The following is a 14,315-nucleotide window of genomic DNA, read 5'->3' as shown; positions in this document are numbered from 1 at the left end:
CAGCCCACCAGACCCACGCGCCCAGGAGTGGGATATTTAATACGAGTTAACAAGTTAACACAGGTTAAATACCGATACGAAGGGCGCGTCACACCGGGCGCACTGGCAGCACGCGTGCGTATCATCCGTGCTGCGTCCACTGTCCTTGTTCAGCGTGCGTAGCGAAACGGTTCGTACGTACATGCGAACATCAGCACGACATTACGAAGGCAGCCGATGCATGCCGTGCATAATTTATTTCATCCCAGCCCACCACTCCCGGGAGCAAGCATCGGTCGGTCGACCGGCGACCCGCGCGGCGCCGATAAAGGCGCCCGTCGGACTGACTCGATGCTTCGAGGGCTGGAAGCCGCAGACGTCTCCGGCCTTCCAGCCCACCAGACCCACGCGCCCAGGAGTGGGATATTTAACCTACTTGTTACGGCTTAGCGATGAGCTGCGACCTTAGGTCTTACAAACACTATGGCAAGGGCCATTCGTACGGATTAACCTACTTGTCACGGCCCAACAATGAGCTGCGACATTAGTCTGTGACAAGGGCCACTCCTACGGATGAACCTCCTCGTTACGGATCGATCCCTTCGCTTCGCTGTGTGCTAGTGTGGTTCAGTCGAGAGTTTGTTGTCAAAATATTTGGCCTTGCGTTGAGACTGAGTTCACTTAGATCGATCTAGTTCGCCGAATAAATCATCGAGTCGATAACGTTGGCATGGTTCTGAAACGTTTTTTTCGGGAAGTTAGAGCCACGAATCGTGGCCTACGACTGGTAGTTGTCATTGACAACTTGCCCATACCATGACGGTATTACCATCTCAGTCTTTTTTCTCGGCAAACACCCGGAGCTCACAGAGTGGCTCGGGAATAATGATACAATACTCGTTTCATTCGTATGAAAAAAGCGTGTCGTAATCTCAGTCTTATAATGGACGTCCTTTAGGAATACCCTTCGTTAAAAAAATGGAACCTGTCGAACTCCGTCAGGCTGCGCCCCCAGTCTCCCCGGCAGCAGAGATGCTGAATGTCTTGGGTGTTCCGGTTGATATCGGGCCTTGTCTCGTTGACTGGCTCACCAGAGATTACCTAGATCGACTCGAGTTGATTTCGAAGATAAGTGAGAGCGACTGGAAGTCTCTCATCGAAACTAACTTGGCGCTTCAAGAAGGCGACGTGGGCAGAGACTTCCCACGGCTCGATCCTGCTCGAGCACAAGCAGCCAAGTTGTTCGGGCTGGCTATGTCTGACGAGGCTCGTCGTGTGCTAGAACAAGGATACGCGCAGACGAAAGCTGCTACGGCCTCACCGGATTATGGTGCATTGAATTCGGTAAGAACGGCCAATGCGACACTCGGCTACCTTAGTCCTGACCTCCTCCCCGATGTGAGAGTCTTGAACAATATGATTAAGTCGCCTGCAGCTTACGTTGAATTCAAGAACTTGCAGTCCCATGCGAGTCCCATGCAGGGACGACAACGAAGCAACGCATCCGGCCCACGGTAACTGGGTCAGTAGTAGTGGTTTTAGAGGAGGTGAAAGAGGGCAAGGACAAAGAGAATCCTACCCCCAGGTTCAGCATGGGCAAGTGGATGATGCAGTTCGCCAGATATTCAACTGCACTTATGGTCGTAGATCCTGAGTGCGCTCAGAATAGCACCGTATTTTCGAGGTATCAACTAGAGATTGGCTATTTGGCTGATGAGTCATCTTGTCGCGATGCTCTTGAGGCCGACGCTAAGTATCGAAGGTCTATCTCGAAGCGAGTTATGCCGGGTATTCCTCTGTGGAGCTGCTTTACCGAGGGTCAGTTCAGAAGTTTCTTTGATAGATGCTTATCTGAGGCCGCAGGGAGGAAAGCGTATCGAGATGCTGCAACTTCTTCCTGGAGTTATAAGGGTGAAGGATACGGTAAAGGCTCTGGAAAAGGCGCTGGCAAAGCAATGAGCAAGGGTGGCAAGGGCCGCGAGGGTGGTTCGATGACATCCTGGTCATCTAGCGACAACTCATCTTGGCATCAAACTTGGGGACCGAAGGATCAGAATATCAAGAGAGGGTCCGAAAGCTACCCTCTGGCTAGTGCCGCCAAGAAGACGAAGGCCGAGGGACACTGATGATCAGTGCTTAGTGACTGACCCTAACATAGACGTGTGTTTCATCGTGTGTCGTTTCAGTAGTTTTCTTTCCGTTTCGTGACATTGCTCTGTTTTGCGTGTCTATGAGTGTTACAATAAGATGTAGGAGTCAACGGAGTCATACTAGTATAGTATACTACACCTGACGTGCCCATTACGAATCCTGATTCACGATGGCATACGAACTTCGTATTACGAAGGATACGTGCAGCCGGCATGCAAAAACTCTAACAAAAAAATTGAAGCATGTAGTAGAGGTCAAATGAAAACCTAATGTAGTTTGCTTGTTTTTATTCGATGGCTAAACGTCTGCGTAGTGAGGCAGCCCTCCGTCGCCGCAAGGCTAAAGAACGCACTAGGCGGGCATTGCTGCGGGACAAGACCCCCAAAGCGTTCAAGCCGTCGGGGCGTGCATCGGTGCCGTCTATCACTTCACCTCTCGGTAAAGAGACTCCTTTTGGCCCCCATAAGAGCGTTGATCATTCGGCTGATCGACGTGCTATCGATCTCTACAAGACGGCTTTTGCTTTGGCTGAGTCCGAGCAGGTCGAATTATTGGAGAAGATTTCGGATGGAACAGCGGAAGCCTCCAAATGCGATTGGGGTAATTTGAAAGGATCTGAACACGTTGACGAGAATATCGGTACTGTGGACATAGAAATCGGTACTGGATCCCGACAGTGAATGAGGTCCTACCCATATACAGTCAGTCTAGTTCTGTTATCACGCTCAACGTGATCCTAATGCTCAACTTGGGCACTACTACTAGTACTACTGGCAGAACCCAACCTTCCCCCTGGCAAGGCTGAAATTGCCATATCCTGGCTCTGCTCCGAGCAATATATTGATACTATCGCCGGGACGGTGACTGAAGATGATGCTCCGAGCCTAGATAATCCAGCAGCGGAATCCAGAACGTGATCCCCGAAGGATTCAAGCATCGAATTCGCTGCAAGTAGAGCCTACTGTGAATGTCTTGGAAGGCCACGGGGTCGCTAGGTCATTGTATTTTTAGGTCTAAATCATTTCTAGTGACGGTAGACTATACTAGTATTGCGGCTCACATTATGCGAGGCTACCGGTTAGATAGTCTATTAGCGTGGCAACTCACTGGTAGTGAGTCACTGTCTAAGTTAGTAACTTGAACTTCAAAAAATGCGGGTCTCGCATTCTTTGCGCAATCGGAGGGAATTCCTTGGTCAGAAGCTACCCATTGGGTAGTACCCGATAGCTAGAAACCCAATAGCGGAAAGAAGAAAAGCACAGCGTTGAGCGAGTATCGACATTACCAATGCACCTCCCACATCTTGCGTATTGTTGTGTAACGCAACTTGTGTTTGAGCTCGCACAGAAGGAGAAACTTCTGTGCCCTACTCGCCGTGTCGTATTGTGACTTTACTTGGCCACTGTTTAAAGCCAATTGTCGGCACTTGAAGCGTTTGAGAGACTCTATTTTGAGATTTCAAGGCACTCTAGACGGGTGACCTCCGTAAATTGGAGTTTCCAGTTCCCACTCAAGTCAGGTCATGGTCTATATTTCCGACATTCTTGTCATACCAATGGTTACAATGACGAAATTGTCGGGGACTACTAATTCCTCCCGACCAAACTGTCATTATGATACAATAGCTGTGAAATTACACGCCTGTGTCACATAGCTCGTGACATATAGGCGCGCGCCATCTCGATCCACTCGGCACTGCCGAGTCGGCAGAACGAAAGAGAGTTTGCTATTACCTTTCCTTCAACTGGCGATCTAATGTTCAATAGCGAGTTGCTATTGGCGACCTCAACACTGTGGCTCGAATCCGTTGGGACACTTCATTGCAAGAGTTCCAAGTCTTGAACAGCTCGCGAGTTGAACTGTCGTTTCAAGTTGAGCTATTTAGCTACCTGATGCGATCCAGCTAAAGCGTCGAGTCTTCAAGCTCTGTACGAGATCGAGCAGCGACTTAGAGAGGAGTTGCTGCTAAATCAACGAGTGAGGCGGCTAGACGTTGCTCTGAGTCTGCGGTGAAAAAAGTGCGGCGTCACGAATGCTGCAGTAGTCGTTGCATTGACGGGTTCGACACGGAGCTCCTCCTGGATGAACGCAAGAAGTTTTCGTATGTGGAGGCCGGTACATCGAGGAACCGGAATGGTCGAATGGAATACTTGTTTGAATTCTGGCGCGACCATGGTATGATAACGAAGAAGGACTCTCATGGTGGAGATTTGTTCTTCTCATATATGGGACTATGGTCTGCTGGAACGCCTTGGTGCATTTCCTGGGCGTCAGCAAATCGCGTATAAGCGAGGTGTCGGATATAAACCGATGTGTGTTGATTTCTTTAAGATCTAAGGATAGACTCCGAAGTCTTCAAGGAATAGCTTCCTCAGTTGATAGATTTGCCGGACGTTGTGTTGTCCGCGATATGCGCGTACTAGTCGATTCGATGTTCGAGACATCGTGGTTTAATATCCTGCGAGGGTAGCATGACCTTCGAGAATACTTCTGAAACCTGACCTCCCGCATACGACACGCCGAGTAGGGGCACAGAAATTTCTCCTTCTGTGCGAGCTCAAACACAAGTTGTGTTACACAACAATATGCAAGATGTGGGAGGTGCATTGGTAATGTCGCTCAACGCCGTGCTTTTCTTCTTTCCGCTATTGGGTTTCTAGCTATCGGGTACTACCCAATGGGTAGCTTCTGACCAGGGGATTCCCTAAGTAAATTTCCTTTCGATTGCGCAAAGGATGCGAGACCCGCATTTTTTGAAGTTCAAGTTACTAACTTAGACAGTGACTCACTACCAGTGAGTTGCCATTCTAATAGACTATCTAACCGTTAGCCTCGCATAATGTGAGCCGCAATACTAGTATAGTCTACCGTCACTAAAAATGATTTAGACCTGAAAATACAATAACCTAGTGACCCCGTGGCCTTCCAACAGGGGCTGCAAAACATTTACAGTAGGCTCGACTCGCAGCGAATTCGATGCTTGAATCCTTCGGGGATCACGTTCTGGATCCCGCTACTGGACTGTCTAGGCTCGGAGCATCACCTTCAGTCACCGTCCTGGCGATAGTATCGATATATTACTCGGAGCAGAGCCAGGATACGGCAATTTCAGCCTTGCCAGGAGGAAGGTTGGGTTCTGCCAGTAGTACTAGTAGTAGTGCCCAAGTTGAGCATTAGGATCACGTTGAGCGTGATAACAGAACTAGACTGACTGTATATGGGTAGGACCTCATTCACTGCCGGGATCCAGTACCGATTTCTATGTCCACAGTACCGATATTCTCGTCAACGTGTTTCTGCTGCTCACCAGCTCGAGCCCCCTCATCAGCTGGTGGAGATCAGAAATATGTTCGATAGAGCGACAAATGAGATACTTAGTACCAGAGCTGGTGAAAGTCTTCTGAAATGGATGCAGCTCGACCGTGAGGAGCAGGGCAAGCAGCAGCATGTATGGGATGAACTGGGCCCAACGTTAGCCACCGCTGCTACCTCTTTAAGAGAAAATCTATGTGATCTACTACACGTGTCAGAGTCGTCAATTCAAGACTGTGATTTCCAAGCCGGGCTTCTGAAAGCTATGCTTTTGGCAACTGCGGACGAGTCCGAAGACGTAGATTCTACGTCGTAGAACTCTTGGATGAAATAATGTTGCAAGGCGGAGTGAATATCGGCATCACATCCCCAGTTAGTTCCAGTGGTTGGTGGCCAAACGCTCGGGACGTTAAGAGTTCTGACGACGGAGAAAGTTTGAGCTACTTCGCCAGCGATTCATGGAGGAACTATAGCTCAGCGAGGCTGATGGAGGGCAGTCTTATGGAATATTGTGACAGCGAGATCGCTAAGGGTTTCATGGAAGACTGGGATTCACTTCCTCGGGAGGCCGAAGTCTCCAGAATTGCGGCTATCGAAAAGAAGAACGGGAGCATCCGTGTGATCGATGATCTTAAGCGTAGCGGTGTTAACTCCCGGGTCCAGATGGAGAAAACCATCGAACTGCCAGGTGCGTCCTGCACCGCTTTTATCTTGCAGAGTATTGGGGATTACCAGAGAGCCAGGGGACAGCACGCGGACATCGTCTGTATCGAGACCGACGTTGCCAGTGCGTTCCGTCACATCCCAATAAGGGAATGTGATGGGAAATATTGCGTTAACTGCATCAACACTTCCTCAGGTCAGAGGTTTGTGGGCCACAAATTGTGGCCCATAAACGTATCCCATTCGGCCTAAGGAGTTCGCCTCTACTCTGGGTTAGACCCTGCGCATCAGTTGCGAGACTAGCTAAACGTATATCCGCGTGCGTCGAAGGACGTCCCGAAGGTCTACAACTATATATTGACGATCGCAATTACTTCTGTGGAGCTGCCCAAGCTCCTCATCGTCTAGTGGGCCTTCTCCTCTTGGACGCGGTTCTAGGTGTAAACGATTCCTTCGAGAAAATCCGAGTCTCGCAGAGTCCAGCTATTCTCGGATTCCAGTGGAACCTCAAGACTGATACTGTTGGGGTATGAACGCCGAAATCAGAGGTTATCATCGACGATATCACTAATCTTCTTGTCGATGCATGCCATGGTCGTAAAGTCTCGGTGCCGTTATTGAAGACTGTGACAGGTCGTCTCTCCTGGCTGTGCCATGCCGCAAGGCTTCTAAAGCCAAAGCTTCGTAGCCTCTATGCTTGCAAAGCAGTAGCTGAGGGGCTCGACTGTCGATCAATACGATTTAGTGATGAGGCGAAAAGTGACTTGCAGTTTTTTCAGTCCATCCTCAGTGAGAGTCTGAATGGTTCGGCACCCGACAAGGGTCTTTGCTCCTTGGCGAGAATCCCCGCAAGTTTCCTATTGGGATGGGGCGCCAAACTTGGTGGATACTCGGAGGAGTCGGATGTCTCGGTTGTCATTTCCGACTCTTCAACCTCCGCCCTGGGTGGTATAGTCATAGGTGAAGGTAAAGCCTACTGGTATCGCTCGGATCTAGCGACTCCCGATGCATCGAGGATCAGCAAGTTGGTTGAACCTATCAACTGGGACAGGTGGGAGTCTGGGGACATATGCTCTCTAGAACTATTAGCCGCCTTATGCGGCTGTGCAATCGTCCCTGCTGATCGTCCGGTCATCATTCTCTGTGACAACGCAGCAGCTGTCGCAGCAATCAACAAGCTCTCTGCGAAGTCAACCCGGATGAACGATCTCCTGAAGAGTCTTGCTAGTGCTTGGGGTTACAGCAAAGGTGTCCGAGCTTACCATTTGTCTACTGACGAGAATTGGTTAGCTGATGCATTATCCCGGCAGTCCCTTGACGAGATTCGGAAGTACATGGTTGGTGCTAGTATGAGTGAGGTCGACCTAGGCCTTATTCTAGATAAATTGGAAGAGTCTGTCACACAGGTCTCGCCTTAGCCGGCTGACGCTCAGCTGTTGATCTCCGTTGTGCCTGTTTCGGAGTGATAAGTTATCATAGTTTGACTCAAGCCTGTCTTGCGTGACGTGGAGAGTAACCTTGGCATTGTGAGTTGAATTTCGGATACCATATTCCATCGATTCTACGCAGTTGAGTCTGTACCAAAATGTCTGCTCCTGGGTGGGTCATCGAGCGCTTGCAGGGTAAAGAAGCCGTTTATTCGACCATCCCATGGAAAATTAGAGCTGTGGCTCCCCAAGAGCTTCAAAGTCTCGCCGCACCATATACGCGGCCTACGCGCCTTCCCCTTGGCAGTATGGTTGGGGCAACCCATGCGGGATCTCTTCAGAATATGGCAACCGAAGATACCCTGGCTTCTTACCACCGCCAAACTCGTCAGTCGCTTTCCCCAGCGATGGAAGCGATGATGCCACATCGGCCAAGGAAATATGATGAAGGAGACGCTATTCTCTTACTCGCACATGCGAGGGCTGGCACAACAAACGCGACCTATGCGTCGATACGACGGGGATATGAAAACTTTCTCATGACCAATGTGGCAGAGGTCAGTGGCGACATTCGACCATTTCCATTAAATATTTGGCTTCTTGCGAGATATGTGGCATATTTGTCTGACGTCCGCCAAGAGAGGTTAGCGAAGGCATATAAGACATCAACTATCCTGCAGTACGTGCGTGTACTATTGACGATTAACAAAATGCATCCAGCAACTAGGAACCTTACGGTTCAGGAGAATGAGATCTTACGGATGGTTCGAGCTGCGGTCGTAAGAGTCCGTGGTAAGCCTCCTGTGAAGCGAGCGGCCACGATGACTGTGAAACAATTACGCCAAGTCTCGTATACCGTGCCGCCGTCTAGAAGAAGATCCAGCACCGTAGCCCTCTTGGTCGGAGTGAGTGCATTACTAAGGATCCGAGAACTGTGCGAGTTGCGTCGGAGCGACGTGTCATTCACCCCCGACGAGACAGCCATGCTGCTACGCATCAAGTGGAGTAAGACCGATCCTGGAAGATCGGGGACGACGCTGCACGTAGGATGCGCTTGTACAACCACAGCCAAGACTCACGGTGCGACGGACAACTGGTGTCCAACTCACCGAATGCTGCAACTTGTGCGCGACATAGACCAATCTCCGAGGTCGACTCAGTCGTGCGGTGAAGGGATCTTCGGAGCAACTTATGAACAGTTATCTACGGACATACGGATGCTGGTTTCAACGGCGACGGGTTCAAGTGCTGGTTGCACGACTCACAGCATGAGACGCACTGGTGTGGTACTCCTTCACGAAGCTGGCCTGGACGACGTGCAAATCGCGGAATACGGTCGTTGGGCAGATACCCGGATGGTTCGTGACATATACAGGAGGGACAAGACAGGTATTGAACACGAGCAGATGACTTACACCAAACGAATGATGACGAGCGTGTAAAACCTACCGTTTCCCCGGCGCCGGTTCTGCTTTGTTGGAAAGTGTAACCTGGCGGTCCTGGCGGTTTCACCTCATGTAGACTTGGATGGGAGTATGTACAGATGGGAGATATCTGACGATGGTGACGCACCATCGGCTCGATGGTTAGCATCTTAGCTGCTCAACATCATCTAAGCCATCGTTAGACATGGAAGAGCACCAACTCCCAAGCTGCCAATAGCGTAAGGGTTGTGTGCTCTTCCCACACTCCCGTACCAAGGGTTTTTATTGAGAGCGCAGTGAACCGTAGCGACAGTAAAAACAGGAAGGAAGGGAGTGCACGCGTGCACTGCATTGTGTTCCCGGTTAATCGATATCATATTGCGTTTGCTGTGGTGAATCGATCGCAATACCCGCATAGGCATCAACATTCATCGCGATTCCTCGCGCGAATGGGCGCACCGAGGTGCGGCCATGAATCATTTTTTTTCTTCTCCTAGGTCGGGAGATGTCTGACGATGGTGATGCACCATCGGCTCGATGGTTAGCATCTTAGCTGCTCAACATCATCTAAGCCATCGTTAGACATGGAAGAGCACCAACTCCCAAGCTGCCAATAGCGCAAGGGTTGTGTGCTCTTCCCCTCCCCACACTCCCGTACCAAGGGTTTTTACGGGAAAAAACGCGAGAAACACCCCATCTCGCAGTAAAATCCGTTAAAAGTCCTCTTTATGCCACTGCCAGCTGTGCACCCACATTTCACTCCATGGAGTCACCTCACTCGCGGGATCCGTCTTACTACTCGCACTTCCACGTTGGGGCCTCGTGAGATGATCATGATCATCCCGTCAACAGCCATATGTAGCAACCAGCCTTGCGGACCCCTCTGTGAGGGATTGTGGGCGAGAGCTGAACGAGGTTCGAACCGGGGACCTCTCGATGTGTGGCCGAACAGGTTAACCAGTTCGACTATACATGCTAAAACTTCACAAAGTGCTGTATCGATACAGCTGGCATCAGCTCCGATAGGGATGGACAATTGAGGGGAAATATCAGCTAGCTAGACACCGTCACGCGCCACGAAATTATTTACCGAACCACCGTCACGCGCCACGAAATTAATCACAATCACTCAACACAACAAAGCCTCCCCGTTCGCTACAGAAGACCATCCGTAAGTGACGAAGAATTGGTAGGCATTGCTTCCGACGCCACCTCCCCTCGAGAGGGAACCCGCGATGGTATTTCTCCCATCTTAGATCGATCTCCACGCTCTGATGAAAGCACACTGGCCAGCAACGATGCACCTGGGGAAACGACCAAGACAAAAGTAGGGAAAATGTCTTATACAGTATGTGTCAATTTGATATGCGTTATTATAGTGAACAAGTTGTCGCTAGCACAAGCCTAAACGCATGTTCATAGTTATGGTTATATTGTATGTGCGATATAGTTTCAAATCGATTATGACTAATCTCGGAGAATAACACACATTTGCATATCAAATACTTTCGAGTTACTCGTCTGGTGACACCGCGTCACCATCACACAATCCGTGTCACCTCCAGCGCCTCGCCTTTTCTTCGTCCCCACTTGCTCTTCCTTGATGTGAACCCCAGACGAAGACATCGCTCCTCGGAAGATCTGCGAAGGATGATATTAGGCACAAACCGTTATCAACAATTGACTCGGAAAAAAAACCAAGAAATTCCCCGATAATTGCATAAAATCTGGAAAATAATTTTCCGCGTATTTCGTAATATCAAAATGCTCGAGTATTGACAACGACGTTTTTCGGGGGGTATCCTCGGTTGAACACGCGTTCGAAAAATATTTCTCTATGTAGTATCCTTTTTATGACTTACATTCTCGAAAAAGTATCAGTCGATCGGACATTTTTCTCTAGAGTGATTTTTTGAAGTCGAGAGTTCTTACCCCAGGTGTATCCCTGCCGAGGGTAGATCTCACTGAGGATCTGCTACTTCGACCTAAGATACTCCTCGTGCTCTGCCGCCGACTCATCTCAACTGCCAAATGCGATGGCGTTTCACCTAATTACAATCACCATGGGAAATTTTCACACGAAGTTTCCTCAGAATTTCGACAAATTATGGTAAATTTCTGTCGACCTCACAATACTCAACAACAATAAAATGGTAGGATAGTGTCTTTGACGTTTTTTCGAAACTCAGATCGTTCGATTGAGGTCCACACCACCGCTCCCTTCTTGAGCGCGGCCCAAGGAAGTCAACATCTGTCCGAAGAACTCCATAAGGACTTCATAATGCTCGTGAACGACAACAAGCCAGAAACGATGGGTTTATTCTTTCTCTTCACAGACCACGATTTCCGATTTCATGGGCATCCGGCAAAAGCACACACAATCGACTTCTCTCAAGCCGCTTGAGTGATTTAATTACTGTAGTCACAGGTGGTCATCACCGTACTTTTCCACTGAAGGGTGTATCACTACTCCCCACCCGATTTCAAAAGAGCGTTTCTCCGCTACTACGGCGAGTATAAGGCTGATAGGTGTTCCGGAAAGGTAAGGCAATTGCCCACAAGCTCTCGATAGGCCACACATCATCCAACTTCGGCGGATGGAACCATACAATATCATCCATTATACCACAGAGCGTGTCCGCTGGCAGCGAGAAAAGCCATAGCATAAGCGCTGATAGCGGCAGCAGTGACCTTCCTGATGAAATCTTCTGTGACACTGTGATCTCTGCAGTGTCCAGTTCTTGCGCGCTGGCAATGAGAGCCGTCTCGCCCACTTCGAACGCACCCATGTTGAGTGCACTAAGGAGGCAATTCGCCATGACAGCCTCGGTATCAGTAATATCAGATACGCTGCATGATCAGGAGTACTCGCTTAACAGAACTTTCACATGGGACGACCATCGGAATTACTTTTGACGGCATAGTGTCGCACTCAGCCTGTCGCCCATGAGTACAATCCACATTTAGTGGCCTTCGTTATCACACTCACAGCCTTCATATTTCAATGACAAAGATGAATACAAGGCTCATATACTGCTGAACGTAGATTTCAACTCTATCCAAATTCATCCTCTTCTCTCAGCTCCCATCAATATAGTCCAAGCCAAATCAACACAGGACCTCTATCTCTCCGCCCGACCGAATCACAGCTCTATTGCTGGACTATTTCCACTGCCTCTCGTTCTTCAAGCAGCTCGATGGAAGATTGGAAACAGCATAGGCTCGACGCAGCCTCTACGTATTCCTCACAATAAATCATCAGTGATGTCCTTGTAGACGACCGGTGTCACCGTTTCGTTGATACGAATCATGACGGATATTGCAGTCGCATAAAATTCCTCATCAACGTCATAATGATGAAAGGGTATACCAAAGTCAAAATCAGCGATGATCTGCTATATTTTTTGACATTTCTCGGCATCTCACAACAACACCTATAACAGTGCGGAAGTGCCCCTAACGAATTTCAAGGAAGAAGGTTTCCAGCACACAAAGTAATCACGAAAACGTCTAAATTCCCAGAAAAAAACTCACTTTTCCGCTTCTTTTTCCGATTTTCCTCCTCCAAAAGTCGGTGAGCTAGCTGCTCCCTGTCCGACTCCTTGGGTATAATAAAAGTATCTTCACCGTTTCCACCAGTAGAAGCACCAAGCTGCAGCGGTGTGCCTGAGACCGACAAAAGAAGTATCTCACCTCGAGCCGTGAAGGATGCAAGCCCGCCGTATCCCTCACTGCGAGCAAAACAGGCACCGAACGTCTCGGGGATTTTACTCAGACGTGGCTGATTCAATCCTCCTCTTATTACTTGCTATACGTCCATACGTCATGATCGGCGTCACATCCACACCGGGAACCTATATATTCATCATCATAAAACATCCGAAACGACGTCAATAATTTCGAACAAGTTGTCTATGCAAGAAGGCATTCACGCGTTTCCCACATATTTCATCAGAAATGCGGCAAAATAGAAGATAGTCCCCGACAATCGGAGAACGATTATACGCCAGTGTGACTGACAATCACTGTCACTCTAGCGTATAATCGTTATCACAGTAAACGCGTTCCCAGCTTCACACCCCTAGGAGTATACGATGCACCCTAACCTAGGGCATTAAAACACTAGCGACCAACATGGTTGTTCGGGTGGAAGCCTTTTACTGCAACAGACTTGTACTCTCATATCGCGACAAACGGCATTACATGTGTTACAGTTGAATAATTTTCCACTTTCTGATATAACATTCCATCACGAACACGAGCACTCAACAATTCAAAGGAATAGGAATTTATGCATCCAACAACAGGTCCATTACTACCATGCTGGGAGTTGCCATATATCCGCCAGGTTTACTCGGGTCAAACCGGCCGGCAACTGCCATCTCTGTATTATCGCGACTCCTCATGCTCTCCTCTCGAGCATTTGCACGATTCTCCATCTGGATCTGAGATATGTCAACACTCGAGCTATGCCAGCAGTGGTAAGCGAGATGATGGCGAACAAATGACAACCATATACTGAATTTCCACTCGGAATTTTTCACCCACTTTTACCACCGTTTTACCTCGGTTGAATCCCGTTCATAATCCGAAGTATGGAATCTCGTATTGACATTATCCGGTTTATTCTCATACATAAACGGCTGCTTCTGCATCCCATTACTATGGAATAACAACGAGTTACCTAAACACAACGGAAATCTTGCTAATCTTGCCTAATCTTGCATTTCCTCAACGTACGTGCTACTGCTGCTGACGAGTTCAAAGCGAGTGCAACTCCTTCAACTTTCTCCCCAAGTGCCGCTGCCTCTCGCTTATCGGCCAACATCGCCTGAGGAAAATTGTGATCGATTCCCTTTTTTGGTTTTTTCACAGCAAAAATTTGGAAAAAAATCAAACCCATTCAATAAATTCGGCGAATGAAAACCACAATGAAATATATTGGAAGCGGAATTTTTCGCCCGTGTAAAAACGTACATTATGGGAGTTAGCCTGGTCTTCTATCCAGCTTTGTTCCTCCCTCTTTTTGCTGAGATGTTCCTCGTACGCTGTCTGGAACGCCGCATTGTCCTCCGAACCGTATCTTAGGTCGATCATAGAAAGATACAAATCAGGTCCGAGATGCAAATAAAAAATTCCGAAAACAAATGTGGAAATTAACGAAAAATTGCGGAGCGACCGGAGCATATACCGCAACAACAGCACTTTCGCGTTGTGCGTGCGTGCAGAATTATTTCCACCCAGCTACCAGGGATTGCAGAAAATCGGAAACTCGAATACGCCCTCAGCTTCAGAAATATGAGAGGAAAATTTTCTGACGGAAAATGCCCGACCCGAGGATCGAACCTGAGACCTTATT

At 48.7% G+C, this 14,315-nt stretch overlaps 4 protein-coding genes across 4 annotated transcripts in view; 3 read left to right on the top strand and 1 right to left on the bottom strand.

The window, feature by feature from the left end:
- Pmar_PMAR008407 (hypothetical protein) overlaps positions 1-2,105 on the top strand; it is a gene marked incomplete at both ends in the record, with an annotated part of 2,735 nt that extends 630 nt beyond the window's left edge. Inside the window, 2 exons of the mRNA XM_002765761.1 lie at positions 938-1,493; positions 1,565-2,105. Of these exons, the coding sequence (XP_002765807.1) occupies positions 938-1,493; positions 1,565-2,105 (1,097 nt within the window). The remainder of the gene's footprint in view (positions 1-937; positions 1,494-1,564) is intronic.
- Positions 2,106-2,423: 318 nt separating this feature from the next.
- Positions 2,424-2,810, top strand: Pmar_PMAR008406 (hypothetical protein; the record flags this gene model as incomplete). The annotated part of the gene is made up of 1 exon (XM_002765760.1): positions 2,424-2,810. The coding sequence occupies one exon, from the start codon at positions 2,424-2,426 to the stop codon at positions 2,808-2,810; it is 387 nt and encodes a 128-aa protein (XP_002765806.1).
- Positions 2,811-5,979: 3,169 nt separating this feature from the next.
- On the top strand, positions 5,980-7,523 carry Pmar_PMAR008405 (hypothetical protein; the record flags this gene model as incomplete). The annotated part of the gene is made up of 3 exons (XM_002765759.1): positions 5,980-6,130; positions 6,544-6,632; positions 6,885-7,523. The coding sequence occupies 3 exons, from the start codon at positions 5,980-5,982 to the stop codon at positions 7,521-7,523; spliced, it is 879 nt and encodes a 292-aa protein (XP_002765805.1).
- Positions 7,524-12,422: 4,899 nt separating this feature from the next.
- On the bottom strand, positions 12,423-14,053 carry Pmar_PMAR008404 (conserved hypothetical protein; the record flags this gene model as incomplete). The annotated part of the gene is made up of 8 exons (XM_002765758.1): positions 12,423-12,466; positions 12,491-12,622; positions 12,650-12,687; positions 12,728-12,810; positions 13,276-13,401; positions 13,522-13,640; positions 13,697-13,787; positions 13,934-14,053. The coding sequence occupies 8 exons, from the start codon at positions 14,051-14,053 to the stop codon at positions 12,423-12,425; spliced, it is 753 nt and encodes a 250-aa protein (XP_002765804.1).
- Between the last annotated feature and the right edge of the window lie 262 nt (positions 14,054-14,315).

Source organism: Perkinsus marinus (assembly GCF_000006405.1).
Source record: "Perkinsus marinus ATCC 50983 genomic scaffold scf_1104296974734, whole genome shotgun sequence".
Classification (NCBI taxonomy): Eukaryota; Perkinsozoa; order Perkinsida; family Perkinsidae; genus Perkinsus; species Perkinsus marinus.
This window is presented reverse-complemented; position numbering and strand designations above follow the sequence as displayed.